This window comes from Culex pipiens, chromosome 3, assembly GCF_016801865.2.
Source record: "Culex pipiens pallens isolate TS chromosome 3, TS_CPP_V2, whole genome shotgun sequence".
Taxonomy (NCBI): Eukaryota; Metazoa; Arthropoda; class Insecta; order Diptera; family Culicidae; genus Culex; species Culex pipiens.
Window position 1 is genome coordinate 37,618,848 of NC_068939.1, and position 23,498 is coordinate 37,642,345.

At 38.8% G+C, this 23,498-nt stretch overlaps 2 protein-coding genes across 5 annotated transcripts in view; both read left to right on the plus strand.

Annotated features, from left to right (window-relative positions):
- Positions 1 to 424: 424 nt before the first annotated feature.
- On the plus strand, positions 425 to 15,896 carry LOC120415775 (protein sarah). Its single transcript, XM_039577395.2, has 2 exons — positions 425 to 564; positions 13,053 to 15,896. The coding sequence occupies exon 2, from the start codon at positions 13,073 to 13,075 to the stop codon at positions 13,877 to 13,879; it is 807 nt and encodes a 268-aa protein (XP_039433329.1). The 5' UTR covers positions 425 to 564; positions 13,053 to 13,072; the 3' UTR covers positions 13,880 to 15,896.
- The window catches only part of LOC120415774 (spectrin alpha chain), a 30,710-nt gene continuing 7,638 nt past the window's right edge, over positions 427 to 23,498 (plus strand). For all 4 annotated transcript variants that reach the window (XM_039577390.2, XM_039577391.2, XM_039577393.2 and 1 more), the window contains exons 1-3: positions 427 to 564; positions 19,120 to 19,240; positions 19,307 to 23,332. In XM_039577390.2, coding sequence (XP_039433324.1) covers positions 19,346 to 23,332 — 3,987 coding nt within the window. In that variant the 5' untranslated portion in view covers positions 427 to 564; positions 19,120 to 19,240; positions 19,307 to 19,345. The remainder of the gene's footprint in view (positions 565 to 19,119; positions 19,241 to 19,306; positions 23,333 to 23,498) is intronic.

Here is a 23,498-nt window from a genome sequence, read left to right on the forward strand (position 1 = left end):
GAGCCATAATTAGGGGTGATCATGTGATTAAAATGAAAGTTTTTTCAAGAAAAATAATATTTTTCCGACCGAATAAAAAAAATGCGAGAATGTTCAAACAATTATTCCTGATGTTGGAGAAGTGATGAAAAAGCAAAATTTTAATCCATAATTTTTCTATAAATTGATTTTTTTTACTCCAACTGGGAACCCCTAGGTCTATCCACGACCGTTTCCAATGACCGTGAGAAGATGCCAGAAAATCCAGCTACGAGCTAAATCCACAATACTAGCCTAAACTTGGAAAACCCAAATTTTGTAAAAAGGAGTTGAAAAATCGAACTACTTTGACGTCTCACATCTCACTTTGCAAATCTCGATTTCTGCGATAGTCGGTACAGATGTTTAAGAAGGCTTGCTACAGATGTCACAATCCGCATGGTGGCAGCACTACTCCCGGCAGCCATTACAGTTTGTCGACAGCCTTCGTGGAGAAAAGTTCGTGCTCCGTGTGAAAAAGTGAAATTACCCTGGGAAAACTAGTGAAAAACTGTTCAAAAACAGCGAAAAAGTGATCCCCAAGCCGTAAGTAGCCCGCTCAATGTGCCACTTGCCCCGAGTTCGCTAGTTCAGTGCCCGAAAAGATGGAATTTCGGCGTTGGGTTGGAAGAAAATTTTCTTCCGCTGGGTGGTGACACACCCAACCTTTTTTTCTGGGTCACTTCCGACCGGATTCCACGCAATCGAAACGAAAGTGGGCTTTAATGCTTTTCCGCCGATGATACCGTCGTCGTCGTCGTTGCAAAATGTACGCTGCTGCTGCTGAAAATTCATAAATTATGGGTGAAAAAGTGCTTTTCAATCTGGTGAGAAAAATCGATAATATCACCTTCATCGCGGCACCCCGAGTCGGCGGAGGAAAGAAGGAGAGAGTGCTGACAAATTTCGTTCGCCCGAGGAAAAGTCACGAAATTGCGCAAAATGTTGCTTTGGAAATTGAGTTTTTCCTGTTGGAATCGATCCTCACTTTTAATTGGGGCGCATCTGCATTCTGTCAGCAGTGTCGTCGGCACACGATTACGTCATCAATTACGGTTTGTGTCTATTTTTAGTTCCATTTTTGTGATGATGCCGCATCGCGCTCGGGAAGGGAGTTGTGGGAGAGCGAAACAACACACATGACTTTAAAGGCCCACGAGAGAGAAAGAGAGCGAAGAGAGGAACAGTTTAGTCGAGAGGGGAAAGAAGAGTAACAGTAAATAAAGGTTGGAGAAATGTAACGAATGGAAGGAGGCAAAAAGAAGAGTCAAGTGAAGTGGTGAATGATTTTTTTTTCGTCGGATTGGAATGAAGGAAATGAATTGGATGTGTGCTGTTGTGTGCATCGAATGGACGGTGAAGTTTTCGGACTTTCTAATTGGAGTGAAGATAGAGTTGTGCTGAGTTGCGCTAGAGGACAAAACTGACAGCAGAGTTTTTTTTCGGTCAAAATTGAACTTTTTATTTTCATTGAATACATGTAGGGGCAGGGGGGGCAGAATGGACCAGGGGGGCAGAATGGGCCACCCTTGGTTTTGGGCTTTAGAATAGATTTAGACCAATTGTAAGGCAAGGGTCTTATAAAGGACGTCAAATAACTTCACCATACCGAAAACGACGTTTGAATTCATTGTATTCTTGGAATTATGAGCAAAAATGTAAATTTATTAGAAAAACCACGCAAATGTTGTTTATTTCGAGGTTTTTAAATAAGCTTTCTGAAAAGTTGGACTGTTTGAAAAAGTTTGCTCAATGCTTATAACGATACTAGATGTTACTACCAAGGTATACAAACAACAACGGAACCTTGAAATCATTTAGAGACTTGATGGTGGAAGTGTTAAATTAAAATCCACTTGGGGGCAGAATGGACCACCCTTATCCTGCCTTATAAAAACAATCAAAAGTTATGAAATTTGGATTAAATGGATTATTTCACTCCTGGTAGCTTCACAAATCACGTTTAATGCAAAATTAGTTGATTTTTTAGTTGTTTTGATGATTATTTGTAAAAATAGTGTCCTTTTTCAACATATTAACACTATTTTCAAAAATTTTGTTTTGATAAGTGACTATTTTTATTAAAGTGGTCTAACTTCATGGAAACTATGTTAGAAAGGTACCTTAAGTCATTTCTTATCTCCCTTCAACGTTGTATTAGACAAAATGGCTTGTTTTCTAAGGTGGCCCATTCTGCCCCGCAGGGTGACCCATTCTGCCCCGCACCCTGGAAAAAAAGTCGAAAAAACTTTTTTTTTTTAAAGTGGCTCAAAAACAGTTTTAAGCTAAAAAATTTCATCAACCAAGTATGTAACATTGAAGGAAACATCCCAAAGCATAAGCCTACTACACTGAATTCATAAGTTTTCATGTTTTTCTATGGTTTTTGGCGCATTTTACTTAGGCGGGCCATTCTGCCCCCTCTCCCCCTATGTTCTTTTTGCAATTCCGTCGTGAACCTACTTACTTTCCCTGTCATTCTTGAACGACGAAATAGCCTACCTTTCTGTATATACCAAAAATAACAGAATCGAATAGCAACACTTTTCAAAACAAATGCTGAAAAGTTCTACTTTTCAGTACTGAAATGGGTGCTGAAAAGTTGAACTTTTCAGCTCTTGTTTCGAAAAGTAACACTTTTCAACATTTTTTTGATTTAAACGACAAAATACATGAAAATTTGACTTAAAATTTAACGCAATGGGTGTTTTTCGGAATTGCAAAAAATGTTGTATGGAACTCGTTGCAAATCTTGATTTTTTTCAGCACTCTTCGTATTTATCCAACTCGGTGAACCTCAATCCAAATTTTATGAAGCAAAAACTCATTTGATATTGTTTAAACCTTAAACCAAAGCCTAAATTGCAACTTTCAACAATTTTCAAATTGAAATATTGAATGTTAGGCTCTATTGAAATGTAAGTTTTGCTTCAAAAATTGTTTTCGAAAAGGTCGGAAAATTTCACGAATGATTCATTATTTAACATTAACAATCGGTCTATTAGTTGCTGAGACATCGGCATTAGAAAATGGAGTTTGGGTGAGACTTAGAAAACTAAAATTTTCCTTTTCTTAAGTCGCTGTATCTCAGCAACCAGAGATCCAATCTTCAATGTCTCCTGGACATTTTTGTTAGCAGATTTTCTGAAGTTTAAAAAAATATATTTTCAGAAATGGTCACTCATGGTGATTATTTTAATAAATCGAAAATCTGCAAATATTTCACTGAAATCAAACTTTCGGTGGCTATATCTTGAAAATGAGGCACTTTATCAAAAAATCTGTAAAGTTTTTGATTGCAAATTCAAATTTACACAAAAATCAGGTCAAACTTTTTTTTTGTAATAAATTGTGTTTTTTCAAAATAAAATTTTTTTCAAAAATTTATAACGTGGCGGCAACATTTTTGACTATACTTCTCTGAGGCTCAAAAGTTGTGGATTTTGGTCCCCTAAAACATTTTTGAAAATCTGGAAAATCAAAAAATACCGATGTTGGAAAATTGAGCTTTTGTTAAAATACAAGTTAATTAAAAAGTCGGCAAGTTTTTTTCCGTGTTCCATTTTTTTTCTGAACAGTCCTCATCAATACCTAATACTTTGCTGAAGACACCAAATTGATTAGAAAATTCCATCAGAGGTTACAGATTTTCAAATATTTACGTACCATTTTTGTATGGACAGTTGCCAAGATTGTATGGAGAAGGCCCCCACAAAGAGCCAAATGAAAAAAATACAAACGAAATCCATTTTCGGGTTTGGTAGAGAATTGCTGAAATGAGTGGTGATGATGGGAACAGCATTTAATTCCATCGTGTCTGTAAAGTTGGCATGTCTGTACTTTTACATTCAATTATTAGTGAAAATCAGCAAATTAGATGGAATTAGGAGCGAGTTGTTTTGAAGTTTCAAAAAAATCTGGACATAGTCCAGATCGCAAAATTAAGTGGAAAATGGATTTTCCGAAAAATGATGAAGTTTTGGAGCTTTGATGTCTTCAGAAGAGTAGTTGCAAATAGGAAGGGCCACCTTTGGGTTTGGTTGAAATTTAGGGTGGTTAATCGTGAACCAATTAATTTAATTTTGAAAATCTAACTTTTCAGGAATATTTTTGAGGAACTTTTTCGTCTTCTAGAAAGTTGTTGGGCTTGCCAATTCAAGCAACTTTGTCGAAGACATCAACATTTTATCTCGTAATCTACGCCTTCTACGACCAAAATTATAGAAAGCAGGCAAACTTTCGAAATTCAGTTTTTTGAACGTGGCAATTCAGGGTTAAGTTTTAGAGAAAGGTGATATTGGAGGCACTTTTAGGGCTCTAAAAAACAAACATTTTTATTTTTTGACAAGTAAATTTGGACTTAAAGGTCAAAAGTTACAGCAATTTTAAGGTAAAAAAGATGCAAATTCAAAACCCAAAATCTCGAAGAGGAGCAAGCCAAATTTAAAGCGCCAGGTTGCATTTGAAAGCACTACAAACGCTGAAAAAATCTCAGGGGTGTTTTTTTTTAAGCGGTATACGCACTTCGGAAGGAACCGGCCAATCTAATCTAATCTAACACAAACGCAGCCAGTCCGATGAAAGCATGCTGGAAAGTCTTGTGTTGGGATTAGATCACGCCCCAAGCACTTTTCTTGTCAATATTAATAATTGTAGTACATCCGAGAACACCCGAAAATGTAATACAAAAGTTAAAGCGGCCAGCCCTACTGCGTTGTGTTTACCGCAGAGAGGATTCTGTGAACGGATCACATTTCACAGAATCTACAGGGGAGGAGGGATGCGTGGACATACCGTACCAAACGCTCCAGAGTATTTTTGCATTATTGTTGTGAAAGTTTTGTTTAATGTAATAATATACAGATAAATGAATATAATTTTATGTAGGAAACTTTATATAGTAAATAACCTTCATAATTAGCTGAAATATAATAAAATATTAAATGAAATAAGGCGAAGCGTACAATACAGTGTTTTTGTTCTAGTTGATGGAATAAAGAGGTTGTAAGAAATAATGGTAAGAAATGGTATTTTAACGAGGATTTCGATAGTTTTAATAGACAAAACAATAACAGTAGAGAGCACTTCGGAAGGAACCGGTCAAGAAATCGAATGGGGTCGTGCATAAACCACGTGGTCTCCTTAGGGGGGGGGGAGGGGGTCCGAAATCCGACCGAAAAAAAACCATGAAAAGCCATGGGGGGGAGGGGGGGGGGGTCGACGGCTGACCACGTGGCCTTTAAAAAAAATCTTAAAAAAAAACAAAAAAATACGCGCTTTGAATTTACTTTTATGCATACATTTTTTGTTACACTTCAAAACCATACAATTATTGTGTTTAAAATTATTTCTTATATTTCAATGTCTTAATATTTTCAATTCAATATTGAATTATATATTTCGGCAGATTAATATCAATACTTTGAGCCTGTTATTGAATGTACACTTTTTAATACTCATGTAACTACGTCTTGCAAAAGTTTAAAAGCTGTTAAAAAATAAAGTGACTGTATCCAAAGTTAATATACCCTAAAAAATGCGTACTTAAATGCAAACACAATTTCATTTTTTTTGTTGATGGTATCAAGTAGCTAAAAATGTGCTTGCAAATTTGCATTGAAAGTAGATGTAGTCTTCGACAGTTCTATTTTGGAACAACTTAAAAAATAAATATTGCTGACAATAATAGATTTTTGTAACAAGGCAAAAAACTAAATATGTATTATAAATGAAGTGTCTAAAAATGATTCTCTGCGAAAAAAATTTTTTTTCAAGATATCAGATCTTAGCTAATTACTAGGGTTAGTGAAATTTCACGATTTCGCGGACAGCGTGAAATCCGCGAAATTTGGCTTTTTCCGCGAAATCCCGTGAAATTTTATGTTTGTGTGAAAATGTAACGATTTTTCTCAAAATAATTTATCAAACTCGAAAGGAATAAAAATAATCTTATGAACTACTGTAGAATTAAGCGAGTGAATACCCTGGTTTAATTACTAATATAGGGTTAGTGATTTTTGACGATTTCGTGGACGGCGTGAAATTCGTGAAATTTATCAATTTTCTCAAATCATTTTTTTTAAATAACAACTTAATAAATATTTCATCCAAAAAGACTATTTAAGTAAATTTTATTAGTTTTCAATTAAAAAGCTTGAATATATATGTATGTCAAGTTGATATGAACCATTTGAAGAAATGTTCAGATTTTTATGTTTTTTTTGGAAACTAACTAAATTTAGTAATATTTTCATTCGCTGTATTAAAAATTTTACTGCTATTTTATTTGAAAGGTATAGTTTTGAAAGAAATTAAAAGAATCAAGCTTTGTTTTATTCAAAATAAAATGAAGAGTATTTTTATCTTTGGAATCACACTTTAAAAACACATCAATTATTTTTTTGGGCCTGTTTAATTTTAACGATATTTGTTTATTTGGGTGGATAATTCCCGTGAAAGTTAAAAAATACTACTTTTTTTGTGTGCGTGAGAAAGTGAGAAATCACTTAGAATAAAAATTTCGATTTTGTTAAAAATTATATTATTTTTGCAAATTGATTTTAATTTAGTTTTTGAAAAGTGAGCTAAAACTCTTGAAAAATATGTTTAATGGGCTGAATGTCGCAGAAAATTCAATTTATTTTACTCATTTTGACTGGACAAGATTGTTAAATCTTGCTTTGATATGAAATTCATTAAAATGTAAAAAGATATAACAGAAGCAAATTTGCGAAAACATTTTAGCATTATTAGACGAATATTAAAAGAGCAGTTCAGTAAATGAGATTACGCGTGCCCTACGTATATATATAAAAAAAATAAATATATGGAGCCCATCCATAAACCAAGAGAATTTTTTTTTTAAAATTGGGAGAATTTTTTGTGTGTCGCATTCAAATTTAGTGTTTTTTTTTAGTTTATTGAAGAATAAAAAATGTTTCTGTGATTTAAACATAGGATTTACAGAATTATTTTAACATTTTTTAAGTTCCGCGAAATTTGCGTGAAATTTGGTGTTTTTAAATTGAGGTCCCCGTGAAATTTGCAATTTTTGAGCGTGAAAAATCACTAAGCCTACTAATTATAGTAGCTGGTCCTATAAGTGATTGAAGAATCTTAATCGAAAGATTTCCTTTTGGCACTTAAAACAAACTCAAGATATCTTGTATCTCCTCTCTCATGCAATATTTTTTTAAGTACAAAGAAACTAAAAACCCCAATTTCAGGATTATCGCGCAAAATTTCAGTTTCACTACCTCATTTGCAAGTGAAACGTCTAACATTAAAAAATAACCAGTAACGAAAAAACGAACGATACATACTTTAAGATTCACCAAAAAATTTGATGAATATTTTGGTCTAAAATATATTCCTTATTTCATGGGTTACACAATTCGGATTGTTATATTAAATAACATTTCATAAAATACACGTTTACTATCCATCGTCAAAGTTGTAGGTATTTTTTTTAGTTTTTTTTATGTTAATAGGGACCATCTCTTGAGCCAAAGAGAAACATGGGCAAACATTTTAGATTTTTAGAGAAAAAAAACGAGCTTCAAGCAAACATTGTTTTTGTTTCTCAATTAATTTAAAGATTAAAAAAATAGGGGCCAAAGGTGCCCTTTCCTGAAAATATTAGTTTTTCTTTAAGCTGAGAAAATATACTATACCCTCAACTTCATATTTGAGATAAAACCACTCAAATATATAGACACATTAAAATAATTTTAGTTTAAAGAGTCACTTAATTTTTAAATGCCGATATCAATTTGTGAAATAAATTTCAATACAATGCCGTTAAAGATCAACATAAATAAAACTCCTTAAAAAAGATGGAACGGTATTTTCAACTCGCTGGTTCTCGGGCATAACTCAACCAACCGGGACATTTTTTTTTGAGTGAATTATAAGGATGTCTAGATGATCCTTAAACTTTGCAGAACTCGATTTGATCAAATCTGTAATTTATGCGATCAAAAACGTCGTTCCAACTTTTGTTTGCTCTAGTAAAAAAAATCGCCCGAAAATCCGCGGAGACAAGCCCGAAAACCTGTGAGTTGAAGTTACCGTTCCAACGTTTTAGGGAGGCTTTGGCATCCTTGTATATTGGACATGCGTTGTGCGTCCCAGTATTAATAATTTCAAAGATATTGAGAAGATTGAAAAATTAACTTATTCAATATTTTTTTTGTATTTATTTTGAAGTAATATCTCAGCAACCAAAAGTTGGATCAAAAATCTTAAATCGTAGATAATTGCTTATTTAAACAACTGAAAAAAAATGTAAAATAAATTCCAAATTTTAGCTCAATCTTTTTTAAATTTATCAAAACACGTAGTCGATAGCAAAATCAATTTAAAGTAAGAGTAAGGCTTAAACAATTTGGATGTCCATGACTAAAAGAATAGCGCGTTTTCTACAACTTTTCCAAAGACACGAAATCGATTTTCGAGCAATTCTATACAAAATCGGTCTTTATTCTTAAATTTTAATTTTTGATTTTTTTAATCCGTCTGAAACCTTTTTTGGTGCCCAAGCCATTTTGCATCATTAGTTTGTCCATATAGTTTTCCATACAAATTTGGCAGCAATGAAAATTAAAAAATCTGTATCTTTTGAAGAAATTTTTGGTCGATTTGGTGTCTTCGGCAAAGTTGTAAGTATGGATAAGGACTACACTGAAAAAAATGATAAATGGTAATTTACTTTGCTGATTTTTAATTTCACTTTTTGTCACTAAAACATGATTTGCAAAAAAAAACACTATTTTTATTTTTTTTAAATTTTGCCAACTTTTCAGAAATTTCCAGAACGGTCAATACTGATTAAAAAAAAATCGAAATATTGACCGCAACATAATTTCAATTTTATTTTTCGATGTAAAATCGAATTTGCAATCTAAAAGTACATTAGTGAAATTTTCATAAAGTGCACCGTTTTCAAGTTATAGCTATTTTTAGGTAACTTTTTTTAAAAATAGTTGCAGTTATTAATTTAAAAAATTTAGTGCCCATGTTTGCCCAATTTTGAAAAAAAAATATTTTTGAAATGCTGAGAAAATTCTTTGTTGCTTTGTTGCTGAGATATTGCCATGCAAAGATTTTAAAACAGAAAAATGGATGTTTACTACCCAAACAACCCATAATTTTCTTATGTCGATATCTCAGCAACTAATGGTGCGATTTTCAATGTTTAAAAATAAAACTTTCGTGAAATTTTCCGATCTTTTCGAAATCAATATTTTTAAAAATAAAATTAAGACTAACATTTCAAAAGGTCGTAATATTGAATGATTGTCCCTGTCTCTGATTCTTGTATGGAGAAAAAAAATAAACAGCTCGACTTTTTTGGACACACTGAATCATTGGAATCAATCATGCTTAATTAAAAAGAAAAGTTGCTTTAGTTTGGATTTTTATGAATGTTTGGAATAAAATAAATATTAACTAGGAGCTTTCATAACTAGATATTTTCCTTAAAATAAAATGAAAATATTTTTTTCCTGAAACAAAACTTTTCTATTTAATTAATTTCGATTTTAAGAAAATATTTAAAAGCGCATTTAAATTAAATCATGAATGCTGTTTATATATCAAAATAGCTTTATTTCTTAAAGCATATTTATTCTGGATGCTTTTTATGGAATTGCACTGCAATTCCATAATTTTGAATACATATGTTTTACTAAGTTGCTTGTTTTGTTGAGAGTATTTTTTACTTTCTGTACCATTTCAATAAATTGTTATACTGTTATTATTTACCTTAAACTTTGTGATACCATACTTTTTTCACACTTTTAAGTGAATTTCTGTTTTTTTATATATATGATTAAATTGGTTTCAATGGTGTTACAGCACCTACACAAATTAAAATGTTTTCTTTTTGACCCAATGTCACCCCCTCTAAAGGGTGAGTTTGAGTTAATTTTAAAACGATTGGCATTTATGAACGGTGTGATTATACTAGCCATATTCTGGGAAAATGTTGGTAAATTCAGGAGCATTCCCCAACATTATTTATTTCGATATAATTTGAAATGTTTTTATTGTGTTAAAATAACAACAGTAATATCGTTTTTTGACCAAAAGTCACCACCACTTACGGTACATCATTTGTGGATAAACATTTTTGAAATCTATACTTATTTTGTTTTTTTTTAAGATTTTTTAAGAAAAAGCCACGTGGCCATATAGGGGGGGGGGGGGGGGTTGGCGTGAAACCACGAAAAACCATGAGGGGGGAGGGGGGGTCAAAAATTCTCCAAAAAAAAGGCCACGTGGTTTATGCACGACCCCAATGGGCAGCAGCGGCAACGCAAGTAAGTCAGAGAGGGTGAAGAAAAGCCCCTAGAAATCGCTTCCTCTCCTTCGTTCTGCTGTTCGTAAAGCTGTTTCTTGACGCCTTTCCTTCCGATCTGCATACTAGCCTTTAAACTCGAGATATCTTCATTTGAAAAAGTCTAATTTTCATGGGAAAATCATATGGGACCACCCTAACAAAATTCGAAAATTGTCCAAATATATGAATTTCCATGTAATTTTGCCCGCTGAATCTGAATCTGACCTCAGAACTTTGCCAAATTGTCAATAAATCGATTTTTGGTCATATTTTGGGTGTCCATGTAAAATTATCATTAATATTAATATTATCATAGCTCCAAAACTTCACCATTTTTTGGAAAATCAATTTTCCGCATAATTTTGCGATCTGGACCACTGTGCAATGCTTTGTGAAAATCAAAAATTGATTTAACCCTCTACAACGTAACGCCGCCTTAAGACGGGCTTCGATCTAAAAAAATCGCCAAAAATCAAATTTTCAACCAATTTTTGATTTTTAAAAAGCATTGGAAAGAAGAACTCTTGAAATTTTAGAAAATTTAGAAGTTTGACTTGTTTTATGTGACTTTGCCAATGTTTAAAAAAATGTGATTTTTTCTGGGGTCAACTTTGCCTGTGTTAATAATTTTTCAGTACCGTAAACTGGGGTGACTTTGATAGCCCGGGGTGACTTTGATAGGTTTTTCAAATGCCCGTCAAATTAATATCTAAACATTTTTGAGAATTTTGAGTATGTAAGCCTTAAGGGATAGCTCATTATCGAACATATATGCAAAAATGTGACTGTTCCATTGGATGTATCAAAATTAGTGGCCAAATCAAATTTCTATCAGTGTCACCCCGGGCTATCAAAGTCACCCCAGTTTACGGTAATAAGAAATGTATTTTTACAATTTAAATGGTGATGGTGCCATTCTGTAGCAGAAAATGTGAAAAACAAGCAAAAATTTGAAAAAAGTGACTGTAAAAACGTGAAAAAAATAGATAGGCAAAATGTAATTATATCAGGTGGTAGAATAGGCCAAATACTACTAGAAACAAACATAAACTAAACAAGATAAATACAAATTAAAATACTAAAAATAAACAAAGAAGAACATAAAACAAGAGAAGTAAAGTTTGTCGTAGAACAAAAGTTGCTCAAAATAACCTCCTGAACACGGCAAAAATAAAAATCTTCGAAAAAAAAATTTGGGCAGTAGAGGGTTAAAATGAATTTTGGCGAATGTTTAGATCTGAGCTCGCCTAGAGGCAGGGTTGGGTTGTAGACTGTAAGAAATGATGATTCTGTAAAAAGCAACATATTTTCACATTCGCAACTGGAACTCGCTAACGGGGAACAAATAACTTCACATATTTCACGTAGAGGTATGACGAAGGTATATGGTGTCGACTGTCGCCGCAACCTGATATGTTCAGCGTACATTGGACTGTTGTGTTCAGCCGTCTATTTACTTTCGTGGTGCGACACTCTGAATAATAAACCTTGAGGGGTAACGATGAGTTTGATGCGATTACGAGGTCTACTTCTCCACCATGGAAGTGAAAGAGTGACACCGGGGAAAAAATGAGTTTGAATTATCGCCAAATTGGATACCAGACCTGATAAGATATCTTTCATTCACCGTTCACACTGGTCGAATTCGAAGGTTGCGTAATCTGCCCAGTTGACCCCACCTCGTTTTTTTTAATTCAACGAATATTTCGATTGAAGCATCGTTCTGAATGCTGCCTTTTTTCAGTGAGTCACCCCACTCAACTCGATGCGAACAAGTGAATGGTCAACAACACTAGCACAATCGAGCGTCGTGATTATGTCATCACGAACCGCACAGCATCCAAGCTGAACACTGCGAGTAGAATTTCGAGCTCGTTTCCTGCCGCTTCATTGTCAATTGAAGATGATAACGTCATCGCGGGTTCGTTCTTTTTTTTTCGGGGGGTGACCTCGACTTAACAGCTTTTGGATTCGTTCCAGAATATGCTCAACTAGGTAAATGGGACTATTATTGAGGGAGTGACGATGGCGATGATGACGATTATCATAACGACACCCGCCCCCGGGAAGGTTCGCCGCGAAAAGGGACGTTACATTGAAAGGTCGCAGAAGTGAGAGAAAAGAGAGATAGAGAGAGAATTCAGCTGGAAAATTGTATAATTGGACCAACTCGTAACCTCTGGTGGAGGGCCATTTTTGAGGATTCTGCTCCGCTGCTGCTGCTGGGTTTGAAAATTATTGATTTTTTCCCCATTCGCGTCGGTATCATCGGCGTTGAAAGCACAACCTTGTTGAAGTTGTTGAATCTCGCCGTTTAGAGTGATTGTTTGAGTGCACTAACTGGATTGCTAGCAAGACCCTGCGTAAAACGTATCGAGTTACGTGCATATTTTAGAAGGGCTAGGTTCTGTGTTGATTTGTAGTGTTACACACCTGTACACCAACTTTCCTGAACAATAGTGCCCTCACCCTCCACCAACCCCAAATCACCACCACAACCTCCACCAATGTATTGCAGACCGTGATTAGTTTGTAAATCTGACTGGATCCTTTCTCTCTCTCTTTCTCTCTTCTCTCTCTCTCTCTCTATCTCTGTGAACCTAACACACACGAACCCTTGAACCGTGGCCAATCGCAAAAAAAAAACAACAACCCCCCTTCAAACACACTCACCCACCCACCGCTATAACAGAGAAAGTGTCCCGCCGTGAAATGGCCACCCAGCAGCAGCAGCAGCCCCTCGATGCGAGCACGCCCGAAGACGAAAACCTGTTCATAAACGCAAGCGACGGCCTGTCGAACGAACACCCGGCCCTGCCGTCCGCGTACGCCGACTCGGACAACGAGGACCACAATCTGGGCGGCGGCGACGAGAACGACCTGCTCGAAGATCTGCCCACCTCGATTATCGTCACCCAAATCCACTCGGAGGTGTTCACCAGCGAGGAGCTAAAGTCCCGCATGGAGGACCTGTTCCGCACCATCTCCGACAAGGCCACCTTCCAGTGGCTCAAGAGCTTCCGCCGGTTGCGCGTCAACTACGACTCGGCCCTGGCCGCCGCCAACGCGCGCATCCAACTCCACCAGTACCCCTTTGGCAAGTCCGTCATCACGTGCTACCTGGCCCAACCCGTCACCCCGGTCTCGAACACGAACCTCAAACCGCCCGCCCTCACCAAACAGTTCCTCATCTCGCCGCCGGCGTCCCCCCCGGCCGGCTGGGAACCCGCCGAAGAGAACGAACCCCTCGTCAACCACGACCTGCTGGCGGCCCTCGCGAACCTCACCCCCGGCGAAATCCACGAAATTCACGCCCAGTCCGACGAACATCCGGGCATTGTGCTGCACACGGCCAACACCGGCGGGGAAGTGACGGTGGCCGCGGCGGCGGACGACGAGCTGAGCAACAAATCGTCCGCCGGCAGCAGCTTCGAGGAGGAGGACGACGATGGGAACTTTGTCCCGCGGCGGGGACGGATCGTGCAGACGCGGTGCCCCGAGCGGAAGAACTCGACTTAAGCTGGAACGTCTTATGAGAGGAGGGCGATGATTTTAAGTTGTGTCTTTTTTTTAGATGAATTGGAGGAAAAGTTTTGTGTTTCGTTGTGGTTTGTCGAGGAGCGAGGCTCAGTTTTGTGTGGATTACCGAATTTGAATTGTACATAAGTGAAAGCTTTAAATTTTGTAAATATCGATAATTGCGTTCTTGCGTCCGAGTCATCAAACAGTCGTGTTTCCTTTTATTTAGGGTGCTTCGTCCTTCGTTTGAGGTCATTTGGTAAAATCTAAGTTAGTCATATTCAGAAGGTAATTCTGCGTCAACATGGCAAATTTTATCAAAATAAAAATAAAATCTTTTGTCAGTTCAACAGAAAATCCAAAACTGTTAATTATCTGTAAAATTATTTTCTTTTTTCAAAACTTAAAAAAAAAATCAAATTATTGATTTACTCGAAATTGGGCGTTCCAAGGCTTGAAACGGTGAGGGCAATCCGAACCCGATTTTACGTAGTTGTTCGGTAACTGGGCTGAGAACGTAGCCCAGTCACCGAATGTTGCTCGTTAACTGGGCTGAACCAAAAATAAAGAGGGGACCACCGATGCATAATATTTTCCAGATGAAATATAAAAATAAAAGTTACTCAAATTTATTTACAATGCTTACTTTTCATATTTCTTGAATTGTAACTTGAAATTAAACAAAAGTAAAAAAAAAGTTTTTTTATTTATTGAATATGATTTTTGCAGCCATTAACCCCTCGGTCATTTTGGTTTGTTTTGGTTTTTTGACGTTTGTCTGCATTTTAACTGGGATACGGCCCAGTTATCGAACGCCCAGTTAAAAAGCAGCCCAGTTAAACAACGCCCAGTTACCAAACAACTACTGTATATACTTCCCCATCTGATAAAAAATCAAAAATGTCTCAAGGAGCTATTACACTACGGCAAACAAACAAACTCGCACTTTTTGACAGTTTGCCAGTTTGACTGCTTTATTTGTTTGCCGAGATTTGTTTGTACCAACGTCAGCCTGCATACATTTTGCCTTGTTTGCGAGTTTGGCAAACTTTCAAACGCGAAAAAGTGCGAGTTTTTTTTGTTTGCGGTAATGTAATGGCTCCTTCATTCAACATTTGTCCTTTTTTATAAAGTCCTTTAAACTATTGTCTTTCATGTGTTCATAGAACCTATTCAAAAAATGCTCTAGATTTTTGAAATTCAATGTTTTTAAAATTTTATAAATCTCGAATTTTAACATTCTGAGAATCTAAACCATCAACTTGCCAAAAATTGTAAATTTCTAAAATTTTAAACTCACCAAATTCCCAAAAATTTTAAAGTTTTAAAAGATTTGAATTTTTGAATACCATAAATTTCTGAAATTCTTGAAATTCTGAAAGTTCAAAATTTATAAAAATACTTTTGTTTTTTTAAGAGTTCTAAATATATTTTTTTAATTCGATAATTCTTTAAACAAATTATTTATAAAGTATTACGATTCTTAACCTCTAAATAACAAAAATAAACTTGCAAATTTCCCAAAATTTAAAAAAAAAATTAAAAATCTATAAATGAATTCTAAAATTTTAACACCCCATAAAAAGAAGTTTTGAAATTTTGTTCTAGAATTTGAAGAAATTCATAAATATTTAAAACTATAAAATAAATAAAAAACTAGCGTACTACAGGTTTAGAACGTCAACATGCTAGAATTTTAAATTTCCAAAGTTTAAAAAATCTCTAATTTGAAAATTTTTGGAAAAATCTTAAATTTTAAAATTCTACATTTCTAAAACTTCAAACCTTTTCTTTTTAATTTTCATAATTTGAAAGTAAAGTTTAAGTACATTTAAAATAAATCATAAATTAAAAAAATCGGTAAATCCATACAGTCCAGACTCGATTATCCGAAGGTTTGTATGGGACTTCGGATAATCGAATCACGAACAACAAAAATCGTAATTTTTATTTTCTTTTTTTAAACATCAAATTTGAGTTCTGTAACATCATTTTAGACAAATTTGAATGGTTGATTCAATAAAAAAAAGCATTTTTTTTTTCAATATTTCAACCTCGTTATTTTGGCCGTCTTCGATTTAAAATTTTTAAATCACTTTAGAGTAGTTGAAGGGTCACACTAAAGCTCAACATTCAAAAATTAGACAGCGAGAATTGTTTTTTTTCATGATTCGATTATCCGAAGTAAAATTTTGCCAAAGCCTTCGGATAATCGAGTCTGGACTGTATTTCAAAAATCTAAATTATCGCTAGTTTAAATTCTATTTTAAATTTGAAAATTCTAAAAGAAAATTTAGGTTTTTAAATTCTAGAAATTTAAATTGTTGAATTCTGACATTCAAACAAAAAAAAATTGTTTAATATTTTTTTTAATTTTAAGAATCTTTAAATTTTATTTTGTTTAATTTTTAAATCTAAAATAAAAGAAAATCTTAAGTAGTAAAACTGTAAAATCCTAAATCTTTTTTTTGAAAGGGTCCTATAAGCTATTGTGTTTTATACGTTTATCGGACCTCTTCCAAAAGAACTCGTGAAATCTAGAGCTGTTTTTTAAGGGTTCTATAACTGCCGTTCTACGCATAATTGTCCCATGTCAGTTTTGGACGATTTTGACTTTATGACATTTTTAAGTTTAGTTTGATGTGTACTTTAAGAAAAATACATAAAATCTGGTACTTTGTTCGGAAACTCATTGAAAACAACACCAAGTCTGTTTGTCCCATCGTTAAACTTCTACGCATAATTGTCCCACCAAGTATTTTCTTACACGGAATCATTAGTTTTACTAAGCATTATGCCTTGTTTACCTGTTGTATAGCAAGAGAATCACAAATAAGGGTAATAAACTGCTAACTGGGGCGATTAGGGACACATAGGGCGAATAGGAACACACGGGACAATTATGCGTAGAAACGCAGAAATCAGTCGAAAAATTTCAAACGCGTTTTTCTCAGTTGCACTTTTTTGAACATGGGACAATTATGCGTAGAACGGCAGTATAAACATATGAAACACAATAGCTTATAGAATCTAAAAAAAAACTCCAGAAATATTTCTTCAATTCTGTCTCAAAATGCGATACAAACACAAAAAAAATATTTTTTTGTATTATTGTTTTTTTTTGCATCCACTGACCCCTCGATCATAACGGTTTGTTTATTGTTGTTTGACGTTTGTCTGCTTTTGCCAATTTATTGAGCTCCCAGCTGAGAAGGAGCCCATTTACTGCACAAGTACTGTATTCACATTCAAAAAAAGTAAATTGAAAAAATAGTCCGATTTCTTTATAAATGAATTTTCATTAATTTTAAAATACTTAAGCTTTTGAATTTTTTTTAAGTTGTCAACTTTTCTCAATTTTTTTCAAATATTTAAATCACCAAAAACAAATCTTGAAACAAATAGTTGCGGCTCATATGGCGACAATGGACTATTGAGAATATATTATGGTAGAACCATGTGTATTTGACTAAATTGGAGTCTTCGAATAAGATTTTTTTTAGAAATAAGAAAATCCAAAATAAAACATTTCTTGTGATTAAATTATTGAATCAGGACTGTATAGCATAATCCTGATATTGGACTTTGAAAAGTTTTTATCAATGCTTTATTTTTAAAAGTTTCTACCTAATAATTTTAACGTTTATTTTTGTGACAAACAGGCCCAAAATTATTTTAAGATAATTTGTTGCCAAATGACCTCAAACATTACCTTAAACTTTTACCAACTAAAGAAGCTATTAGACAATGGCAAACAAAGAAAAAAACGTTTCTTAATCAACCATTAGGTGGGTGGTGCCTTCCTCACATTTACAAAATAATAATGAAAATAAATTTATGAAAAAAATATATACCTGATACAGACTTTTTCAGAAAACATGCAGACTCTCATTTGAAGCAATGTGGCAACCGGACGTTTCGCATCTGGCGCGACACGTTAACAAAAAGACCCGGCCTTTTGAGGTTATGCAAAAAACCACCCTTTTTTGTATCTACAAAAATCTTTTTCTTGGCATAAATTTTCAAATACTTTACTAAACAGAATAAAATTTAATAGGGTCTTAGGGGACCCCAAAACGAACAGAACAAGGCGGATCCGGCCAAAATCAGTTTAGCCAGTTCTGAGATAATCGTGTGGAAAAAAATCATGTCTACACACATACCCACAGACATTTGTTCAGAATTTGATTCTGAATTTAAGAAGTTCATTTTTCGAGTGATTTTATAGCCTTGCTTCAGTGAGGTGAGGAAGGCAAAAACTCGCAAACAAACAAACTTTTTGACAGTTCGGCAGTTTTCCTGCTTTGTTTGTTTGCAGAAACGTCAGCCTGCATACATTTGGCTTTGTTTGCGAGTTTGGAAAACTGTCTAACACAAAAAAGGTGCCGGTTTTTTGTTTGTTTGCCATAGTCTAATAGCTCCTTAATAATTATCAGACAACAAGTTGTAACAATTCGGTAGCATTCGTAGAACTCGTTTAAAAAGTGCAAACGGCAGAGTCAAAAATGGAAAAAAATCTGATTTTAGAGCAAACACGAAACCAAACCACGACCTATAAACTTAAAAGCAGAAAATTTCACATTCATGCAAAATATATATGAGAACAAAAAAGAAACTTGCAACCTAAAATGATGATTATCCTTAGCCGCAAAACTCGGTAGTTGTGACACTTAAACACCCACCCCCACAAAACAATTGGAGGAGGAGGAGGAGGTGAATCTCGTTTGTAGAGAGTAGACGAAAGTTGACTAGGGTGCGTAACAGATTACTAACGTTAAATTTACGTAGAATGGTTAAAGGGAGACAACAAACACACACACACGGAACAAGTCGAATCGTAATATGAGGAAAATAAAGTGAGAACTAAGTGTATAAATCCTAGTGAAAACAAACAAGATTACTTAAAATTAGGGAGATTGTGACCGATTATAGATTTGTGCAGAATAACGAGAATGAGGCCGGAATAGGGCAGAGAAGCATTAAATTATTGAATGATATATACCGTACTTGTCAATAAAGTTTGATATAGATTTAAAGCAGGTTCAGTTTTTGTTAGTCCGAAAACTCTCTCCTCGTTTTTGCGCGTTATCGATTTTTCCTCTCACTAAAGCAAATGAATTCCTCAGCAGCAGCGCACCGGCGACGAAGACAAATTGGTGAAAAGTAGAAAGCACTTTTGGGCTCTCTTTGTTGGGTGATTTGCCATTTTCCTTTTCTGACCACATTGAATTTCATTACAGGCAAGTTGCGTTACTTCGTAGCGAAAGAATTCGAAAAACGACACCACACGTGATAAAGGCGGAGTTTGCTGATAGCACACAACCACGACGAAAGATAACAAAAGTACACACACAGCACAAGGTAAGTTTGGTGCTGCTAATTGGACGATGAGATCATCAGCGTAAAATCGTGTTTCAAATTTTTCAGGTTTGATTAACTGTCGAGAGGGCAAGAAGACGAGAAATCATGGAGCAGTTTACCCCCAAGGAGGTAAAGATCCTCGAGAGTGCCGAGGACATCCAGGAGCGCCGTGAGCAGGTGCTCAGCCGGTACAATGAGTTCAAGGTGGAGACGCGCCACAAGCGCGAGAAGCTGGAGGACTCGCGTCGCTTCCAGTACTTTAAGCGCGACTCGGACGAGCTGGAGAGCTGGATCCACGAGAAGCTGCAGGCCGCGTCGGAGGAGAGCTACCGCGATCCGACCAATCTGCAGGCCAAGATCCAGAAGCATCAGGCGTTCGAGGCGGAAGTTTCGGCCCATAGCAATGCGATCGTCGTGTTGGACAACACCGGCCAGGAGATGATTAACCAGCAGCACTTTGCTTCGGAGACGATCCAGCGTCGGCTGGATGAGTTGCACCGTCTGTGGGAGATGCTGCTGTCGCGGCTGGCCGAAAAGGGCATGAAGCTGCAGCAGGCTCTGGTGTTGGTGCAGTTCTTGCGCCACTGCGAGGAGGTCATGTTCTGGATCAAGGACAAGGAGGCGTTCGTTACGGCCGACGAGTTTGGCCAGGATCTCGAGCACGTCGAGGTGTTGCAGCGCAAGTTTGACGAGTTCCAGAAGGACATGGCCTCGCAGGAGTACCGTGTGACGGAGGTCAACGAGCTCGCTGATAAGCTGCTGTCCAACGGACATCCGGAACGCGACACCATTACGCGCAAGAAGGAGGAGCTGAACGAAGCCTGGCAGCGTCTGAAGCAGCTGGCCATTCTGCGCCAGGAGAAGCTGTTTGGAGCGCACGAGATCCAACGTTTCAACCGTGATGCGGACGAAACCGTTGCGTGGATTGCCGAGAAGGACGTCGTTCTGTCGTCGGACGATTACGGCCGTGACTTGGCCAGCGTGCAGGCTCTGCAGCGCAAGCACGAGGGCGTCGAGCGTGATTTGGCCGCGCTGGAAGACAAGGTCGCCACGCTGGGAGCGGAAGCCGGTCGTTTGTGCAGCATCCACGCTGATCACAGCGATCAGATCCGTGAGAAGCAGGCGGAAATCGCTGCCTACTGGCAATCCCTGACGGCCAAGGCCAAGGAGCGCAAGCAGAAGTTGGACGAATCGTACTTCCTGCACCGCTTCCTGGCTGATTTCCGCGATCTGGTGTCCTGGATCAACGGCATGAAGGCCATCATTTCGGCGGACGAGCTCGCAAAGGACGTTGCCGGAGCCGAGGCCCTGCTGGAACGCCACCAGGAGCACAAGGGCGAAATTGACGCCCGTGGAGACAGCTTCAAGGTGACCACCGAAGCCGGCCGTCAACTGCTGGAGCGTGAACATTACGCCGCTGCTGAAGTTCAGGAAAAGCTGGCCGCCCTCGAGAGTGACAAGAGTTCGCTGCTGTCGCTGTGGGAGGATCGTCGCATCTTGTACGAGCAGTGCATGGATCTGCAGCTGTTCTACCGCGATACCGAGCAGGCCGACACCTGGATGGCTAAGCAGGAGGCGTTCCTCGCCAACGAAGATCTGGGCGATTCGCTGGACTCGGTTGAGGCTCTCATCAAGAAGCACGAGGACTTTGAGAAGAGTCTGGCCGCGCAGGAGGAGAAGATCAAGGCGTTGGACGTGTTCGCCACTAAGCTCATCGATGGCCAGCACTACGCCGCCGATGATGTGGCCCAGCGTCGTTCGATGCTGTTGGCTCGCCGTTCGGCTTTGATGGAGAAATCGTCGATCCGTCGTCAGCTGTTGGAAGACTCGAGTGGTCTGCAGCAGTTTGAACGTGACTGCGACGAGACCAAGGGCTGGATCAGCGAGAAGCTCAAGTTCGCCACGGACGACAGCTATCTGGATCCGACCAACTTGAACGGAAAGGTCCAGAAGCACACCAACTTCGAGCATGAGCTGACCGCGAACAAGAGTCGCATCGAGGACATCACCACCAACGGGCAGAACCTGATCGAGAAGAACCATTACGCCGCCGATCAGATCAACTCGCGCATGCAGGAGATCGTGACGCTGTGGGAATCGCTGGTCCAAGCTTCGGACAAGAAGGGCTGCAAGCTGCAGGAAGCTTCCCAGCAGCAGCAGTTCAACCGTACCGTCGAAGATATTGAGCTGTGGCTGAGCGAAGTTGAGGGACAGCTCATGTCCGAAGATTACGGCAAGGATCTGACGAGCGTGCAGAATCTGCAGAAGAAGCACGCTCTGCTGGAGGCTGACGTGATGGCCCATCAGGATCGTATCGAGGGAATCAAGGTCGCCGCGAACAAGTTCGTCGAGAGTGGCCACTTTGATGCGGACAACATCCGTAACAAGGAGAGTGCTCTGTCCAAGCGTTACGGAGCGTTGGCCACACCGATGGCGGAGCGCAAGCAGCGTATGCTGGATTCACTGCAGGTTCAGCAACTGTTCCGGGATCTGGAGGATGAGGCAGCTTGGATTCGCGAGAAGGAACCGGTGGCGGCTTCGACCAACCGTGGTCGTGACCTGATTGGTGTGCAGAACTTGATCAAGAAGCATCAGGCCGTCTTGGCTGAGATCAACAACCACGAGAACCGTGCGATGGGAGTGATTTCCAACGGAGAGCAGATGCTTGCGGAACAGTCCTTCGCCACGGAGGACATCAAGCAGCGGTTGGACACGCTCAAGGACCAGTGGAACTCGCTGAAGGAGAAGTCGACCCAGCGTAAGCAGGATCTGGAGGACTCTCTGCAGGCGCACCAATACTTTGCCGATGCCAACGAGGCGGAATCGTGGATGCGCGAGAAGGAACCGCTCGTGTCCAACCAGGACTACGGCAAGGACGAAGACTCGTCGGAGGCTCTGCTGAAGAAGCACGAAGCTCTGGTGTCCGATTTGGAAGCGTTCGGAAATACCATTCAAGCGCTGCAAGAGCAAGCCAAGAACTGCCGTCAGCAGGAGACTCCGGTCGTGGACATTACCGGCAAGGAGTGCGTCATGGCGCTGTATGATTACACGGAAAAGTCACCGCGTGAGGTTTCCATGAAGAAGGGTGACGTGCTGACTTTGTTGAACTCCAACAACAAGGACTGGTGGAAGGTTGAGGTGAACGATCGCCAAGGATTCGTCCCGGCGGCTTACATCAAGAAGATCGACCCCGGTCTAAGTGCCAGCCAGCAAAATCTCGTCGATGGACACTCGATTGCGAAGCGTCAGTCGCAGATCAACAGCCAGTACGACAACCTGCTGGCGCTGGCTCGCGAACGCCAGAACAAGCTGAACGAAACCGTCAAGGCGTACGTTCTGGTGCGTGAGGCCGCCGATCTGTCCGCTTGGATCAAGGACAAGGAGAGCCACGCCCAGATCAAGGATGTCGGTGAAGACTTGGAGGAGGTCGAAGTGATGCAGAAGAAGTTTGACGACTTTAACGACGATCTGAAGGCCAACGAGGTTCGTCTGGCCAAGTTGAACGAGATCGCCGTGCAGCTGACTTCGCTCGGTCAAACCGAAGCTGCGCTGAAGATCAAGACCCAAATTCAAACCCTGAACGAGGAGTGGGCCACGCTGCAGAACATTACCCAGGAGCGTGCCAGCCAGCTCGGATCGGCGCACGAGGTCCAGCGGTTCCACCGTGACGTTGACGAAACCAAGGACTGGATCGCCGAGAAGGACAACGCTCTGACGAACGACGACCTCGGCAAGGACCTGCGTGGCGTGCAGACGCTTCAACGCAAGCACGAAGGGCTGGAGCGTGACTTGGCCGCCCTGCGCGACAAGATCCGTCAGCTGGACGAAACCGCCAACCGGCTGATGCAGTCCCACCCGGACACGGCCGAACAGACGTACGCCAAGCAGAAGGAGATCAACGAGGAGTGGCAGCAGGTCGTCGGAAAGGCGCAGCAGCGCAAGGAGAAGCTGCTCGACTCGTACGATCTGCAGCGTTTCCTGAGCGATTACCGCGACCTGATGGCGTGGATCAGCTCGATGATGGGCCTGGTCACGTCGGAGGAGCTCGCAAACGACGTCACCGGTGCGGAAGCGCTGATCGAGAGACATCAGGTGAGTTGTTTCGTTGCTTCGTGGAAATGTTCCACAATCTTCCATTTGTGATACGTCTTCTTGAAGTTTTTCTTACTTTGTCAGTGTTCCCATTGTTACTCCAGTGTGTGTGTTCTCCATGAGTTTCTGTTCTGTTTCCGTTCAGTATCACACACACACACCCCTC

Excerpts from the sequence above, each read along its gene's own strand:
- LOC120415775 (XM_039577395.2), top strand. The coding sequence starts at position 13,073 with ATGGCCACCCAGCAGCAGCAGCAGCCCCTCGATGCGAGCACGCCCGAA.